Source organism: Botrytis cinerea, chromosome 1 (genome assembly GCF_000143535.2).
Source record: "Botrytis cinerea B05.10 chromosome 1, complete sequence".
NCBI lineage: Eukaryota > Fungi > Ascomycota > Leotiomycetes > Helotiales > Sclerotiniaceae > Botrytis > Botrytis cinerea.
The window spans coordinates 1,090,574-1,106,300 of NC_037310.1; the positions used below are offsets into that span (position 1 = coordinate 1,090,574).

At 43.6% G+C, this 15,727-nt stretch overlaps 6 protein-coding genes across 7 annotated transcripts; 2 read left to right on the top strand and 4 right to left on the bottom strand.

The window, feature by feature from the left end:
* Positions 1-676: 676 nt before the first annotated feature.
* Positions 677-2,407, bottom strand: BCIN_01g02980 (hypothetical protein). The gene is made up of 2 exons (XM_024690350.1): positions 2,061-2,407; positions 677-1,995 (listed from the first exon to the last, which is right to left on the bottom strand). The coding sequence occupies exons 1-2, from the start codon at positions 2,369-2,371 to the stop codon at positions 1,047-1,049; spliced, it is 1,260 nt and encodes a 419-aa protein (XP_024546118.1). The 5' UTR covers positions 2,372-2,407; the 3' UTR covers positions 677-1,046.
* Positions 2,408-2,501: 94 nt separating this feature from the next.
* BCIN_01g02990 (hypothetical protein) lies at positions 2,502-3,182 on the top strand. Its single transcript, XM_024690351.1, has 3 exons — positions 2,502-2,549; positions 2,599-2,791; positions 2,851-3,182. Exons 2-3 carry the CDS (start codon positions 2,614-2,616, stop codon positions 2,964-2,966), a joined length of 294 nt encoding a protein of 97 aa, XP_024546119.1. The 5' UTR covers positions 2,502-2,549; positions 2,599-2,613; the 3' UTR covers positions 2,967-3,182.
* A 258-nt stretch (positions 3,183-3,440) lies between these two features.
* On the bottom strand, positions 3,441-4,994 carry Bcipp1. The gene is made up of 6 exons (XM_024690352.1): positions 4,566-4,994; positions 4,498-4,512; positions 4,357-4,446; positions 3,959-4,302; positions 3,822-3,905; positions 3,441-3,769 (listed from the first exon to the last, which is right to left on the bottom strand). The coding sequence occupies exons 1-6, from the start codon at positions 4,761-4,763 to the stop codon at positions 3,628-3,630; spliced, it is 873 nt and encodes a 290-aa protein (XP_024546120.1). The 5' UTR covers positions 4,764-4,994; the 3' UTR covers positions 3,441-3,627.
* A 1,063-nt stretch (positions 4,995-6,057) lies between these two features.
* On the bottom strand, positions 6,058-8,682 carry BCIN_01g03010 (hypothetical protein). Its single transcript, XM_024690353.1, has 2 exons — positions 7,718-8,682; positions 6,058-7,667 (listed from the first exon to the last, which is right to left on the bottom strand). Exons 1-2 carry the CDS (start codon positions 8,002-8,004, stop codon positions 6,239-6,241), a joined length of 1,716 nt encoding a protein of 571 aa, XP_024546121.1. The 5' UTR covers positions 8,005-8,682; the 3' UTR covers positions 6,058-6,238.
* A 568-nt stretch (positions 8,683-9,250) lies between these two features.
* On the bottom strand, positions 9,251-11,562 carry BCIN_01g03020 (hypothetical protein). Of its 2 annotated transcripts, XM_024690354.1 has the most exons (4): positions 11,377-11,562; positions 10,684-11,315; positions 10,478-10,633; positions 9,251-10,429 (listed from the first exon to the last, which is right to left on the bottom strand). In XM_024690354.1, the coding sequence occupies exons 2-4, from the start codon at positions 11,186-11,188 to the stop codon at positions 9,375-9,377; spliced, it is 1,716 nt and encodes a 571-aa protein (XP_024546122.1). In that variant the 5' UTR covers positions 11,189-11,315; positions 11,377-11,562; the 3' UTR covers positions 9,251-9,374. The 2 variants fall into 2 exon arrangements, with proteins under 2 accessions (XP_024546122.1, XP_001549929.1); XM_001549879.2 differs by having other exon boundaries at positions 10,684-11,562.
* An 808-nt stretch (positions 11,563-12,370) lies between these two features.
* BCIN_01g03030 (hypothetical protein) lies at positions 12,371-14,639 on the top strand. Its single transcript, XM_001549878.2, has one exon. It carries the CDS (start codon positions 12,620-12,622, stop codon positions 14,489-14,491), a length of 1,872 nt encoding a protein of 623 aa, XP_001549928.1. The 5' UTR covers positions 12,371-12,619; the 3' UTR covers positions 14,492-14,639.
* Positions 14,640-15,727: the final 1,088 nt, after the last annotated feature.

Here is a 15,727-nt window from a genome sequence, read left to right on the forward strand (position 1 = left end):
CGGGCAGGTAAAAGGGGGGGCCTATAGGCCCACGACTACACAAAAACCCCCTCGAACAATCCAGACGACCAAAGAAATCCTGTGAACAACCTGATAATCTCCGACAATAAGATACAGAACGACAGGAGAGTTTCAAAGAGACTCCAGCTCTACCCAACCGAGAGACACGACCAGACCAGTTCTTTCCCGTTGAAACCCCCATTTGGTGAGACTCCCGAGCAGAAACCAAATAATCCGATCCAATAACATGAACTTTCCATGCCGTTGAACCAGAACGCGCGATCCAAACGCACCACAGGCACTAGAAAAAAAACATTCCCCTTTCTCGGCAAAAGAAGCCCAAATCCAGCTCCTCCCGTCCCGTCCATCCCAAGATCCCAAGCCTGTTGGAAAAAATAAACTAGCACACAGCAACAAATTTCCAAACTAACCATAGATCTTCTAGATCCATCCCAGCTCCGAAACAAAGCAATGCTCTCGTCTGTTCATTTCCACCTTGTTGTAAAGAAAAATTCAGGAGAAGTCGCAACAAAGGATATAAGTGGTTGTTGAAGAATTACAAGGCGACACCCCTCAACCAATCAACGCGCTTGAAACATAAGTTTTTGAAACCTCGAATTCGAAACTTGATGATTTTATCCACTAACTGCCAAAAGTAATGTTATGTACGCTAGCTTGCTTGACTCATATTCAGTGGCGTATTCCTTACTTAGCCTATTAGTTGACATTAAGTTGTTTTCTATGAACGATGGGATTTTTTGTGGTATCAGAATTTTTTCGACACATTGTATGTCATTGTGTGGTATACCAGGAGAGTTTCCATATGTCTGTATCGTAATTCAACAATAGGGTATTACTAATCCGTGAAAATATTTATGTACTGGTTCGATTTGAAATGCTAAGATCAATGATTCATCGAACCATTGTCAAAAAATGTCGAAGTCTCAAATCTGGCTCAGTCTCGACGACTGAACATCATCTTGCTCAGCTATCACGATTATCATGGAATTGTACCGAAGACTGAGTCATTCAAGTCGTTCGACGATCTATAGTTCGTCCTTCCTTCGCTCTGTTTCCTTGGTAGCCTCTTCTGGTTCTTCCCACATCCTCTTCTTTGGGTTGCCTGGATTTGATTCCTCACTTCGCACTATGTCTTCTTCCAGCTCGGCTTTCGTATCATGAGGGAAGTCGTCCCCAACCGAGTCTCCGATAATCTCCTCCTTGACAGGGGCCTGGTAACGCTGGCTTTCATCAATAATATGTTCGACCTCCTCGACCATCGTTGATGCTGCTCTTGGTGCCGGTCGTTGATCATTGTTTTCAACGCTTATTGCTGGAGTGTTCTTGCTACTGGGAACAGCGCTTTCACTCATGGTTGGTACAATTGAATAAGTTGCCGCCTCACTGGATATGGACATACTGCTTTCAACAGCCGAGCCACCCTTAGAGCCCATTATGCCAGATATACTAAATAGAGAGTAGAAGATTAACTTCAGTGGCGCGTAAATCAACCACCAAAGTGGTCCGTAAAATAACCTCCTAAAAATAAGCCATGCAATCGTAGATGCAAGTACATAGAATGCTGTTTCAAGATACCACGTATCGCTCTTTTGGCTCCTCAGCAAAGTCCCAAGCAAATTCCGCGAACTCGATAATAGAGAATCCAATGTAGAATATGTCTCATTCAGCTGGGCTAACGCCTCCGTTGACTGTTTTAATGTATCGTTTGCGAACTGTGATTTCTCCAACTCGCCCGCCATCATTTCGTGGGTTCGTCGAAGCGCAAGAGTAACGTCGCTAGCAGCATTTACGGTCTTGTCTTCCTTTGAATGTTCCGACTTTGGCCGAGCGATAGGTCTTTCCATTGAGTTAGGAGTTGACCTACCGGAAGAGAGATTCAAGCTTGGTTGAAAGAGATGTTGACGCTCCCAAACTTGCGCAGCGTTGAGCGTCTTTCTGGCTTTCACCTCGGCCTTGCGGAATGCCGAATAGCATCTGCAGAATTCAGCGATCAGTTCGGAGGATGGCATTTATAAGGATGAACAAAATATTTGTCTTACGATTCGACTTCTTTGATGTTCTTCTCCACTGCTTCATCAAGCACCTTTCTCTGTCTTCCCAACTCGCTGTTCGGCCCTCCCGTAGGTATCGATAGAACATCTTCTTGCAGCCGCTCAAAATCCTCATCTTGTTCCTTCAACACCTGTGCGATCTCCGCAGAAAGCTCCAGCAATACGTTATCGTCATCGCTGTCCAGAGCTATAGAGCCAGGTTCGAACTTAATAGTTGCTAGACGTTCAATCAATTCTCTGGCTTGCCTATTTGATTCCTGTAGAGCCGCAAGGCGTTCGGAAAGAGACTCGAAAGACATTTTGAGTTGTTCGAACTTGGCAGATATTTTGGCTCCTAAATTCTGCATCGTCATGTCATGAGAGCTGGCTGCTTGCGAGGCTCGGAATTTACCGAGAATTTTATTTTGCGCCTTGCACATTGCGCATCCAGACCACAACTGCACCCCCAGAACCTTCATAGAATATTGAGAGTCTCATGTAAGTTTAGATTGATATATTTGATCGTTATATACTAATTGCATACTAGGCTCCGGTAGCAAATATGATCACAAGATTCATCACCGAAGTCTCAACAGTCTTCAATCCCTTCTCTCCCAAAGCCAAAACCGCACGGTTATTTCTCTCAGTTCTCCCACCAAATGCACGACAGACTATGAAGATCGATACAAAGATACTACCAAGAGCATCAAAAGAGCCGAGTCTTGTGCGCCTTAAGTTTAGTATGTTCCGCCGTATTCTAATTTTGTTCGCATTTGCAGATTCTAACCTTAATTTACAGAGGACGGAAAAGAGATGAAGTTGGACGCAGAGAAGCTCGGTATTAGAGGTGTATCTGATGAGGTGGATAGGCATTCACGAATTTTGGCAAGGCAGGAGGAATTGACCGGAAACTGATGATATGATGCTGGAATGTATATTTATTGCATGTGGGAGGCGTTTTCAAGGTCGTATGATTGACAATATCATACTTTCAATAAGCGTAGTGTCTTTTATGTGAACATAACAAATGTGTTGTAGGACTTTATACGTCCCTCAAACATATCTATATTTTATGAGTTGACTCGCCAAGGCCTACGCAAGGATGGAATAGAAGGAATCATCTACAAATCAGAAAGGTTGAAGTTATTACGGCTTATTATGGGTGCAACATTGGGCGGCAATACACGCTTAACGGTCCTACAGGTCTCCAGTTTTGAGTATCAAGATTACACCGAAAATCAATACGAAGACGAACAATGTTCATAGATCAACGTAATGATACGTGCTCCAGCTACATTGGCTCGTACACGGGTCCAAAAGCCCAAACACGTTTTCGAGAAAACCCCAACAAATATTTTGGCGAACGAGGCATAAAAAGAGCTAGGGGTTTGGTAATTTTTCACAGTTGCACATATTGAATGCCAGAAGTATTATGGGTGTGCAAGAACTGCGCTTGGAAACCTTGGTATTGTATCTACAGCCAATAGTGATGGCATATGTGTAGGATCGTTTAACTTTTATGGTATTCTGGCGATAAGGCCTGCAAATTTGTAGCCGTAATTCAAGACATCTGAATCTAAGCGGCAGCACCAGAGATGAAGAACCACTTGTCAATGCTTGGGTCGATAGGAGCTGGAGCGTGGTTCTCGTTGGCTGGGATAGGAGGAAGCTGGTTGGCTTCAACACGGCTGGTTGAGTGCTTAACGGTGACGTTGGTGCTAAAAATTTGTTAGTTGATAGTCGATACCGCGAATGACAGAAAAAACCTACGTTGAAACATCACCTGGGGTGGTCTTGCCAGTGATGAGCTTCTCCCAAGCCTCAGCACACTCACGGACGATATCGGTGGCGTACCTAAAATACAATTAGCTTGCACGTCAAATGTTTAGTCGTCTGATAACCCTTACTTCTTGTTCTTGCACTCTCCAGTGAAAGCAAATTGGTTCTCTGGCTTTCCATCTGGGATTTTGTAGATTCTGAACCATTCATTTGTAGCCCTCAAGAGACCTGGAAGGTGTCTCTCAACATCCTCAACGTCGTTGAGCTTAGGAGCCAATGGGTCGTTGACATCGATGACAATGACCTTCCAGTCGGTCTCCTCCTCATCGAGCAAGGCCATAACACCGAGAACCTTGACTTGCTTAACTTGGCCAGGGTATCCGACCAATTCACCAATCTCGCAAACGTCCAATGGATCGTTGTCACCCTTGGCCTTGGTTTCTGGGTGGATAACGTTAGGGTCCTCCCAAGTCTAATATCCAATCAGCTCGTGTCGCAGATAATATGTGTCTATTCGCAGTCTTACTTGAGGGAAGGCACCGTAGTTCCAGAGATAACCCTTGTGTGGGAAGCAGTTGCGGACGAAACGAAGCTTGCCCTTCTTGACATCTTGCTTCTGTGGAAAGTATTAGCATAAGAATTGCGTTTGATGATCGGAGGGACATTCGATTGGGTTAAGCATCTAGTGGCATGTTAGCTGACAGTATCCAAAGCGCGGTAGTGAGAGAGAAAAACCTCTTCCTTGCTGATCTCCATCTTGCCATTTGTCCATCTTGGGATCTCAACGACCATGTTCAAGATAGTTTGTTGCTCATTGGCATAAAGGGGGATATCGTGGAAAGGAGAAACTGGAACTCCATCCTTCTCGATATAGATACGGTGCTCCAAAGTGTTTGGAGCCCCGATCTTTCTGACAGTGTATTTGGAAGCCATTGTTGTGTTTAATGGTGTTGTGGTGTCGGAGGATGAATTCGTTGAGAGGTGACGAGATATTTGCACCACTCTTAGCGGTATGGTGGGGTTGTTTTTGTTCGCCAGTTTGGCGTGCGCGGCGGTCACGCCTTTATAACAAGGAAAAAGCAGGGGCAAATGTTGCTTTAATTGGTGAGAAGGGCCACGGCAGATATTCGAGAGGAGTGTGAATGATCTGATTTGTTCAGTTCGAGCCTGAATGGGAATTTCTATCTTGGGGTGGAATTTCCAAATTGAATTTGGAATGCCACTAAACTTTAACTTGAACATTCAGATCTCGTGTGAACGTTCCAAAGAGGAGGTCCTTGATGTTCTGAATCTACAATCTGCAATCTGCAGTCAACTTCCGCACTACCTAGGTAATAAATTGCGCTATTCAGCAAATATTTTCCGTCGACCGCGGCTTCTATGATTAACCGCTACCAATGGAACGTGCCTTGCCATGCTTTCCGAACTTCGGACCCTGCCGTCACCCTAAAGCAGCAGCGGGATGTGTTGTCCCAATGCTTCTTCAGTACAAACTTCAACGACAACAACAACAACAGCGACATTGCATTCATTACATTGGTCCACGCTTCAGGGGGAAAGTACCGACCCAATCTTTGCACAATTCTCAAACGGCCATCCCTCTTTTTTCTTCCTCTGTTAGTGATTTCGAACAATCAAGTGAAGTCACGTCACAGCTTCTACTATATACTTTTGTACCTCTGGACCCGAAGCATACTGACCCGAGTATCAGCAGTTCAAGGGAGGCCCATCGAATAAATGATATGTCGTTATTAGACGACGATGCCGCAAGGTCAGAAGATTCTCAATCATGGCATGTGTACAGCGTTCATTTCGCAATCAAGAGACTACCTACCGTGCCTACGTACCTAATAAGTAAATATCTCCTAGAGTACTTTTTGCCACCATTTCTCCCCCAAGATACAGTACAGAACGAAAGTCCCTAACAGATGACAATCTACAGAGTTCCTCATCCACTGAGGTTCAAATATTTTTGCTTGCCTTGTCAATATGTAGAGAGAAAAGAAGATGCCAAAATTGAACATCCCCATGGATTTTATAATGAATCAACCACAAATAAAATTACAGGAATTAACAGTACTAAATAAACTTTCGGGCAGCCTTCAGTTATAATATTATCTAAACCTGTAACTCTTCGAATTGTGAGGCTCTAAATGGTGTGAACATCCTAAAAGACCGCAACATATATATGACAACGAATCAAGACTCTACACCAGGACAAACCATCTAGAAGTCAAGAAAACATTGAATTAACAACCCTACCAAGACGCCGAGAGATGGAGGAAGCTTATGAAAAGTAGTATGTAAACCCTTGACAATGCCATGATAAAGGATATATAATCATCATCTTTTGCATAGCAACTCTATCTATTTACACCCATCGTAATAGACAATTCAAACTCCCTCCTCTACCAACCCTCAACAATCTTAACCTTGACATATAAACCCTTCGATGGCTTCGCAGTCACTCCACCTTTAATGTCTAGATTCTTCTCATCCATCATCTTCTTATCCTTCAACTCAAATTCAAACCTTCCAATCCACGTCGCCAACAGAATCGCAAATTCCGCCTTCGCGAACTGTTGGCCAATACAACTTCTCGGTCCATGCAAGAAAGTAAGAAATGCGTAATTACTTGAGCTCCCTCCACCCGTATTATGCGATTCACCATTCTCAGACATCCATCGATCGGGATCAAACTTTCGAGCAGAGGGTCCCCACATCTTTTCGTCCTTGTTGATGGCCCATGGAATCAACATCACACGTGTCCCCTTCGGTATGCGTTCACCGGATATGGTCGTATCAACGGCGGCTTCGCGAAGGGTTAGAGGAACCGGTGGAAAGTAGCGAAGAATTTCGTTACAGACAGCGTTTAAGTATGGCATGTAATCGATATCTTGACTTGTGACACTGGCGTCTGAGTCTGGACTGGGAAGTTTCGTCCGGACTTCCTCTCGGAGACGAGATTGAACTTCTGGGTAGGCACAGAGTAGATAGATGGCCCAAGCCATTGAACTTGCGGTCGTCTCGTGGCCAGCTGCTAGGAAAGTCATGAGTTGATCGATGAGATTTTCATCGGGAAAGCCTCCACTCTCCAGCGCCACACTCAGGATATCCACATCGGTCAACTCCTTCTTTTCCAGCTTCGATTTCTTCTCATGGATGAGATCTCTACAGACAGACCTGATGGTTTCTGCAGCTTCCTCTATTTCCCCATTTCTCTTGATAGGTATTCTTTTCACAAACCATCCTGGTAAGAAAAGCTGGAGAAATCCAAGAATTTGTGCAGAGCGCGTTGGTTTAAACACAGTCCTATATGTTCTATTTAGTAGTGTGTTGGGGTCCTGAATTGCTCCGAAATCCTTGCCCAGGCCAGCTGCTCCGATTATGTCCAGTGTTATTCTACTTGCCCATTGCATAGCTTCCATTATCACTACACCCTTCTCTGGCTGATCAACACCTCCGTCATTTCCATCTTCTTTTTCAGTTAGGTCGTTGGGAATATCACCACATTCTTTCGCCTTGACTTCTTGAGTCATGGCCTTCAACCCTTCACATGATTTATCCCAGAAAACGGAATATAAATTCTTGACATGTCGGAACGCGAATGCGGGCATTAGATTTTTCCTCTGTATTTTGTGTTCATCTCCCTCTGCCAAAAGAACACCAATTCCAAGGAGACGCCCAATTCCGATACGAAGAGTAGATGGTTTAACGAAATCGTAATTCTTAATGGTAAGAACTTCACTGAGTGCTTTGGCATTTGTGACCATGACTCGCTCCGAATTGAACATTCCTAAATATCTTATGATGCCGTCATTTGGAACATCTTGTACCCTATTGCCCGGTTAGCTACATGTAGAAATATATAGAGTATCGGGTCTCACCAGTCAAGCATAGGCTGACCAGTTGGCTCTCCAGAGATTCTGTTCCATTGGCCATTCCACCAACTACCCCCTTTTGGAGAAGGCAAATGTCTTAAAGGCGAAAAATAGTGAGGGTACAAGATCACCCTCCAGACCGCAAAGACTATGAACTGTATCAAGTATAGTTGTACAAATGTCCCCAAGTAGCTTGGCTGGGAGGATAATAATGCATCTGGCTTGTAAGAAACAAGTGCGTAAGAAAGGGTCGTAGGTAAGACCAGCAGTCTTTTGAAGGGAATTGAAGACATCGAGGCGAAAAGCTATAAATATCTTAAAGGGAAGAGATATGTTGGCAGAGTACCAAGTACTTATATAGCGGGGTCGGATCAAGAAATGTGCCGCCTCCGCAGGACAATTTCCTTCGCAAGCTGAAGTTTCAATGGAAGTAGGAAAGTGGCTTCAAAAATGAATGTACAGATATGGTAATTTGCCGCGGAAGGACTTCTTGTACTTCAGACAGGTACTAGAGGTGGATGAAATCTGAAAGCACCTCGTACATCTGCTTCGTCGCAAGTTTCAAATGTCGTGGTAATTTCAAGTAACTTAGATCCGGGCACAAACAAGTTTATTCCTTGCCACTTGTGAACAGAGACTTGAATGGTTGTATGTTTGTAACTTTAATTTAGAGAGAGAAGAATGAAACCCCGTCTATAAACATGTCTTCTCAACTAATTGTAATTGTGGTTGTAATTGATTTCAAAGAACTCCCCGTGCGAAGTTCTACTCCATGATATACCTCAAGGATTTTGTCGATCTTGCGTTGAGATGTGTGAAGGGACCACTATTCTTTTTGAATTGACCCGTAAGTTTTGTACGGGGTAGCCAATTGACAGCCAGTCTCAAGCCAGTGATTACTACTTCGTGCTCTGTGCAATGCGACCAAAAGCTTGAATTTGGTCTGACAGCAAGAATTTGGCTTTTCTACCACGTTGGCGGAAACGAAATAGATCTCCACCAAAATACACAGCACAGTGCTTCGTACAAGCCCTTTTCAAGCCTCTGTTATGTAACATCTCGGAAAATGTTTGATACCGGATCCCGTTTCTCTGTCGGCCGTAGAAGATACAAACGGGTAGTTTGTTGTCCCGAGTGAGAATTTCTGTGTAGATAGATAATGGAATGAGATGAAATTGATGGAATGTCGGAATACATTCCATATCAGTCAGGCAGTCGGTCGGTCATCACTTGATGAATATATATGAGTCTGCATAGCTAGGGCGTCTGTTATTTCGAAGGCGAGCTTTGAAACCAGACATTTGCCAGAAACGATGTACCGTAAATCTGACCGTCGCATGCTTCAGATGAATTCACACTTTTGCAGATTACGTGAGATAAAGTAAACGTTGGTTGAGACATCAATGTGAAACACACATATCAACATCAACAAGCGAAGACATAGGCAGTAAGTAGTATATACATCAATAGAAATATGGACGATGATATTTCTTTTCACACTCATATTAGTATATACTGACATTAAAGCAAACTTCGTTATGGATATAGATATGTTAATTAAAACAGACGCTTGATGTATTGGCAATCTTCACATTTACACATCACATATATCGCATGTTAATTAGATATCTGAGAATCATTAAATTTTCATAATCATAAACATCTAGCTGTGTGTAGGCATTGAAACATCAGCAGACTTAGAAATTGCATCCTCGCTCCTCCACAAACTGGTCACTGTCTTTTGCTGCGTGTAAAATTGTAGTCCTGGCTTGCCATAAAATGTATTTGCACCACCTCCAGCAACACTCTTCTTGTTTCCAGTGAAAGAGAAAAATGGAAGAGGGACAGGGATTGGTACGTTTATTCCCTGCTGTCCTGCCTCGATGTTCTTTTGGAACGCTGTTGCTGTGGCTCCCGATCGTGTGAAGATAGCTGCACCATTGCCGTATTCATTGGCGTTGATAAGATCGATGGCTTCGTTAAGAGTGTCCACATTCAAGCATACCAATACTGGGCCGAATATTTCTTCCGTGTAGCACTTCATATGAGGCTTGACGTTGGTGATGATCGTAGGACCAACCCAGTTTCCGTTGGGATATTTTTCAGGTTTGTAACCTCTACCATCCAACAGGATTGTTGCACCTTCCTCTTCTGCGCTTGCAATCAAATCTTCAATTCTTTGCTTGCTCTGTGGAGAGATGACTGGACCGAGATCTGCCCCCTTTTCAAATCCTCCGTTCACGTTTAATGATTTAGCACTTTCGGCTAGTTCAGATAACCATTCCTTGGTTTCCCCAACCATAACTAAGGTACTCAGAGCCATACATCTCTGACCAGCTGCTCCAAAAGCAGCTCCAACAATTGAATTAAGGGCATGTTGCTTGTTTGCGTCGGGTAGAACCGCACAGTGGTTCTTGGCACCCAAGTTTGCTTGCACGCGCTTGCCATTTGCAGAACCTCTGGTAAAAATATATTCTCCAGCACGGTTACTTCCAACGAAACTGATTGCTTTAATGGCTGGTTCATCGATAATAAAATCAACTGTTTTAGATGCACCATGGACAATATTGAGTACTCCGTCGGGGAATCCAGCCTTTTGGGCGAGTTCGGCAAGAATCATTGCCGCACCAGGATCTCGTTCGGAAGGCTTGACAATGAGACAATTTCCAGTTGCACACGCAATTGGAATAGACCATAATGGAATCATTGCGGGGAAGTCTGTTGAACGTTAGTAGGATCTAAGCCTTCGAATTGCTCTAAACTTACTAAATGGGCAGATGGCAGCCACAACTCCCAATGGCTCCCTGTAACTTCTGGTCTCCATATCTTTTGCTACCTCTATGACCTCACCCATCATTTGTTGGGGAATGGCACATGCGGTTTCGGCGACTTGCAATCCACGAAGAACGTCTCCCTTTGCATCTACCCACACGTCAGTTTTGGGGTTCAAAGGTATAGCTTAGGGGACATACCAGCAAAAGTTTTACCCTGCTCCAATGTGATACTGGCAGCCAATCTATCCCAATTGTCCCGTACTAGCTGTGTGAATTTAAACATAATTTGTTGTCTTGCCATTATGCTAGTATTTTTCCACCCTGGGAATGCTTTCACCGCACTATCAACTGCAGCTTTGAGCTCAGCATCTGTACTTTGTGGTACTCTCGTTACGAGATTGTTTGTTGCTGGGTCGTGTAAATCGATGAATTGTGTAGATTCGGATTTGAGGAATTTATTGTCGACAAAGTAAGGAGTATCCTGCACATCTTGGATTTTCTCGTGAGTTGTAGGATAATTGTCGGCATTGAATGCTAATGCTGCAGCAGGTTTGAGATGTTGAGCTGTGGCATGGAGTCTGCGAGTAGCAATTTTGGAGGTCTCAGAGGAGGATGGCATACTGAATGCTACTCTAGGTCGTACTGCAGAGGGTGTATATCGAACTGTGGCAGTTGAAATACCTCTGGTTAAAGCTCGACGCATTTTGCTCACAAGGTTTGTTTAAAAGAATATCTGAAGAGAACTCAAATGTATCCCTTCAAAGTATCGTGAAGGTCACATCAAGAACATGCCCAGCTACTTGTAGTATTCGGATGAGTGGGTTCGTAAACTGGGGTTCCGAGCTGTTAGTAGCGGCTTAAGATAGCTGGATGCGGAGAAATTGGTTATACTTTCCTATCTTGGTTGGCCGTGATCAATCCAAGGTGTATCAAAATATTTTGTACGTAATTCTCCAAGATTCGAGGGTAATGAGGATTGATGTCCACGGACATGAGAGATATGAGAGATAGAGATATGATACATAGGAATATTGATAGTCATGTATTAGATAAAGTCATATATTATTATCTAAGTTCTTTGTTGAGGATATTGAAGATTACTATTGCTAACTTGATAAGGGGATTTACGCCTAAGCGAAACTTGGGACCTTACCTCGCGACAGCAGGACGAAAACCGCCGGACAACAAAAACAAACATTTACTTCGATATTCGATACAAAATCAGACAATCAATAGTTCAAACTCATGTTAAGATACAGATAGTGAAGAGTCTTTAATTTATTCGAGACCCATATTCGAGATTCATATATACCATATACTACTTACTCGATTCAATTTTCAAATGTTAGTGTTTTCATTGATACTGACGGAAGGCATGAGCTGTGGAAGAGTGCTTCTAAGAAGTTACACGGACAACTGAAGGCCCCAAATCACGTTGCCTAGCATATATCTTAAATTCAACATACCGTTTATGCCCTTCGCACTTTGTGATTCGCAATAGTGTACTAGGAAAGGTCTTGGGTTTAATAACTCCCAAGCCCATTTTGCAATCATCCCGGAGTGGTGAAGAATACAGCTTTGGCACATTTGAGCTTGCTTACTAAGAATCGCGACCCACGTCCATCCAAGATCCAATGCAAAGAATGAACAAACCACAACAATACTCGAATCTGTTACTATGAACGCAACAAAAATGGTAAAAATGGCCAAAAAAATATTGCAAAGAAGCAAAAAATGTGGAGGACTTGGGAATCGAACCCAAGACCTTTCCTAGTCTACTGTTGTGAATCACAAAGTGCGAAAGGAATGTTATACCCCTAAACCAGACCCCCATCTTATTGTTGTGATATTGGTGTTCAGCAGAGTATATATTACAACTGTGTTTGGTGGATCATCGAGAGAATTCCATGCACAGACCGCCCGTCAATACAGGACAGGAAGGGCGAAGGAAGAAAAGAAATGTTTTAAGGCTCCACCTTCTGCTCTCTTATCTTAGCGCCTTCTGGCTATCATTGAATTTCTCCAAGCTCCCTGATTTTTTCTACAGCCAATATATGAAGATATATCAGACCTACATTCATCGCTAGTAATTCTTGGAGTATTACCTTGAATCTAGGTTCTACCTACCATAGATATGTCCTCGACTTCAGAATACACAAGGTTGCACATAACCCCACTCAATCCCAACCTCCTCACTACTATAATACCTCCGTCAATTCTCCCTAATGCGAAGAACATTTCCTACCACACCCTCGAAACTTTCCAGGACAAAGCTTACGGCTTCGTTGACCTTCCGACTATGGATGCCGAAAAGCTAAAGAAGAAGCTTCATGGCTCTATATTAAAGGGTTCGAAAATCCGTATCGAAACAGCTCGACCAGCGAAAGATCTAAGTCCAGTAAATGAGCCAGAACCAATGCCCAAGCGACAAAGAGAAAAGAAGGACCCAAGCAAAAAGCGCAAACGAGGAGAAGAAACTATACCTGCTGCAGTAATTGGAGATAGGAAAGTCAAGAGAGGTTGGACTACAACTGCCACGGATATAGGCAAGGCGAAGAGGGAATCAAAGGAACTTAAGAATGTTGTCAAGTCAAAATATACTACAAATGAGGAGTGTTTGTTCAAGACAATCTTGCCGCCAAATGTTGCTGCGCACACGAAGGCTACGAGTGGTGAGAAATCGAGTAGAAGGAGTAAGAAGGGTAGAGGTACTGTTGTGCATGAGTTTGCTAAAAGCACAAAATACGCTACCTTCTTAAGAAGCAATACTGAAGGTACAAAAACGAAGCCTGCGGTAGAGTTTGTGGATGGGAAAGGGTGGGTAGACGAAGACGGTAATGTGGTAGAAGAAGTGGTAAAAAAGGTACGGAAGAGTGAGAAACCACCCAAGGTTGAGAAGCTAGCTCAGGAAAAAGCAATGGACAAAGATAGTGGCAGTAGTTCGGACCAGGACAAGTCTTCGGAAGGAAATTCTTCATCTGATGAATCTGATTTTGAGGATCGGGCGATGAAGAAAGTGAGGCAAGCAGCAGAAGTCGAGAGCAGCAGCTCATCAGACTCGGAGAGTTCTGCCGACGAAGATGAGTACATAAAGCCACAATCGAAATCTGAGGATATCGTGATGACAGAAGCGGTCGAAGAAGCCGTCGAGGTTCCAATCGAGTTAGCGAACCTTTCAGATAGAGAGAGCTCATCAGAGGAGGAAGTGGAGCATGTCAATTCGAGCCAACCAAAAGTCTCCGAGGCTGAAGCTGGATCGGAAGATGATGCATCATCATCAGGCTCTGACACATCGTCGGATTCTGAGTCATCGGATTCCTCTGGTAGTGACTCGGAGAATGAAGATGCATCATCTGTCGTAGCCTCCCTTGAGAATCTCCCCACCTCCACACCATCAACAATGCCACCACCAACCTCGATCATGACCCCCGAAACGAAAACAGCCCGACCCCAGTCATCCTCTGGTCTAAGTATTACGATACCCTCTCCCATCGTCCACTCAACATCCATCCCCACAGAGGTGCATCCTCTCGAAGCTCTTTACAAACGTTCTAAACCTAATACCAACTCCAATTCCGATGAGCCCAAACCTGAAACTAAGCCAAGCTCCTTTAGTTTCTTCGGTGCTGATGATGAAGACTCCGATATTGGGGAGGAACCCAATCAAATCCCCTTAACACCCTTCACCCAACGTGATTTCGAATCTCGAGGCTTGCGAAGCGCAGCACCGACACCTGACACCGCTTACGCTAACAAGAGATTTGTATGGCCTGGAGGTAACGATTATGATGATGATAATGATGAAAGGAACTCTCCAACACCGAAAGAGACTGTGGGTGGAAAAATCATATTTAAGGAAAAGGAATCAGAGGAGGCTCCTGAAAGTGATTTTCAGAAATGGTTTTATGAGCACAGAGGAGAAAATACGAGAGGGTGGAAGAAGCGGAGAAAGACTGTTGCAAAAGAGCAAAGACATAGAGAAAACAAGAAGAGGAGTCGTGCTTAATTTCCTATTACCCTGTATATAGTCTGGTTGAATCTCTTTTGTCAAATACCGATGTAATCAACTGTTGGTCTTTCAGTCTCCTGTCTTGTCAGTTCCCGGATAACTCCTTCGCATAAACTCACGACTAAATTATCACCATGACCATTCATTACAGATCTCACAGCCACTTCAAAGCATCATGTGATCGCATTATCTCTCAAAACAGAGCACAGCACAGCAAAATGGCGGAAACCCAAAGGCGATTTCAATTCTCTCGGTCTAACTAACGTCAAACCAGTAACCGCGAAAAGAAATTCCTCAAAATAGCCAAACTCTCCTTGCCATAGAGAACCAACCGTCTTTCAACCCTTCAGTTTCCATTTTATATTTTCTTCAATTTCACTAAGTCGCTCGCTCTCGCATAAACGCACTAACTAAATCTCAAGACTGAGATGAAAACTCATGTTGCTGCCAATGAACTGCCGCCAAATTATATGAGTTTACCTTTCGTTCCTCCCTTCCTTCCTTTCTTTCAGATACTGTTCACCTTTTCAAGGCGCTGCAGTGAATACATGCACCATTTCCAATCAGTAAGGACTGTTGTACAAGCTGGGGAAAAAAGAGTCTAGCTTTTGTCGTGGTGGGTGAAAAGAAGAAAAAAAGAATCACTGTATCTTCATGTCTTTCGATAATTACAGTATTATATCGTCTCAGAGCACAGAGACAGATACATACCAAACTGAATAGAATCATGCGTCAAGAACATGAAGATCAGGTAATATAGCATTTTTACAGCGCCGCTGCATCTTGAATCTTGTGGAGCCGTGCAAACCGCAACGTGTAGTACGCGAGGTGGCCAACTTCGACAGGATTCAAGACCAGTAAGTTCCAAATGAGTGTGTTTCCGGGCTCCTGGGCGATCTAGAAATCGCGTCTTCCGAGTCCAGTGTTTCGTGATGATGAACCGTGAGAAAAAATCGTGTGTATCGTGAGTTTGTTATGTGCCGTGTCACATTGTGTACGTTATTAAGTGATGGCGTCGTGAGAGCGTAATAGAATGGGTGAACTTAGAGATCACTGCCATATCCGTGTCGTAATTTTCGTAATAAAAAAAAGAGAAGAAAAGGAAAATGTCCCGGTGCGTAGAACCCCGAATACAAGAAAAATCGCAAATGGTATGGTGTAATCGTACAGGGTATATGGTATTCAAACAGTGATTGCTCGTTTGTCCAAAGTGGAATTATTCTCTGTCTTTCA

What these genes read in the sequence shown, in the direction of transcription:
- BCIN_01g02980 (XM_024690350.1), bottom strand. Translation starts at nt 2,371, where the DNA reads ATGTCTTTCGAGTCTCTTTCCGAACGCCTTGCGGCTCTACAGGAATCA. An exon ending in AACATCAAAGAAGTCGAATC is followed by an intron (nt 1,996 to 2,060) that starts GTAAGACAAATA and finishes TGAATTCTGCAG; the next exon opens with ATGCTATTCGGCATTCCGCA.
- BCIN_01g02990 (XM_024690351.1), top strand. Translation starts at nt 2,614, where the DNA reads ATGATCACAAGATTCATCACCGAAGTCTCAACAGTCTTCAATCCCTTC. An exon ending in TCTTGTGCGCCTTAAGTTTA is followed by an intron (nt 2,792 to 2,850) that starts GTATGTTCCGCC and finishes CTTAATTTACAG; the next exon opens with AGGACGGAAAAGAGATGAAG.
- Bcipp1 (XM_024690352.1), bottom strand. Translation starts at nt 4,763, where the DNA reads ATGGCTTCCAAATACACTGTCAGAAAGATCGGGGCTCCAAACACTTTG. An exon ending in ACTACGGTGCCTTCCCTCAA is followed by an intron (nt 4,303 to 4,356) that starts GTAAGACTGCGA and finishes ATTGGATATTAG; the next exon opens with ACTTGGGAGGACCCTAACGT. An exon ending in GGAGAGTGCAAGAACAAGAA is followed by an intron (nt 3,906 to 3,958) that starts GTAAGGGTTATC and finishes ATTGTATTTTAG; the next exon opens with GTACGCCACCGATATCGTCC.
- BCIN_01g03010 (XM_024690353.1), bottom strand. Translation starts at nt 8,004, where the DNA reads ATGTCTTCAATTCCCTTCAAAAGACTGCTGGTCTTACCTACGACCCTT. An exon ending in GGTCAGCCTATGCTTGACTG is followed by an intron (nt 7,668 to 7,717) that starts GTGAGACCCGAT and finishes ACCGGGCAATAG; the next exon opens with GGTACAAGATGTTCCAAATG.
- BCIN_01g03020 (XM_024690354.1), bottom strand. Translation starts at nt 11,188, where the DNA reads ATGCGTCGAGCTTTAACCAGAGGTATTTCAACTGCCACAGTTCGATAT. An exon ending in GCAGGGTAAAACTTTTGCTG is followed by an intron (nt 10,634 to 10,683) that starts GTATGTCCCCTA and finishes ACGTGTGGGTAG; the next exon opens with ATGCAAAGGGAGACGTTCTT. An exon ending in GGCTGCCATCTGCCCATTTA is followed by an intron (nt 10,430 to 10,477) that starts GTAAGTTTAGAG and finishes AACGTTCAACAG; the next exon opens with ACTTCCCCGCAATGATTCCA.
- BCIN_01g03030 (XM_001549878.2), top strand. Translation starts at nt 12,620, where the DNA reads ATGTCCTCGACTTCAGAATACACAAGGTTGCACATAACCCCACTCAAT.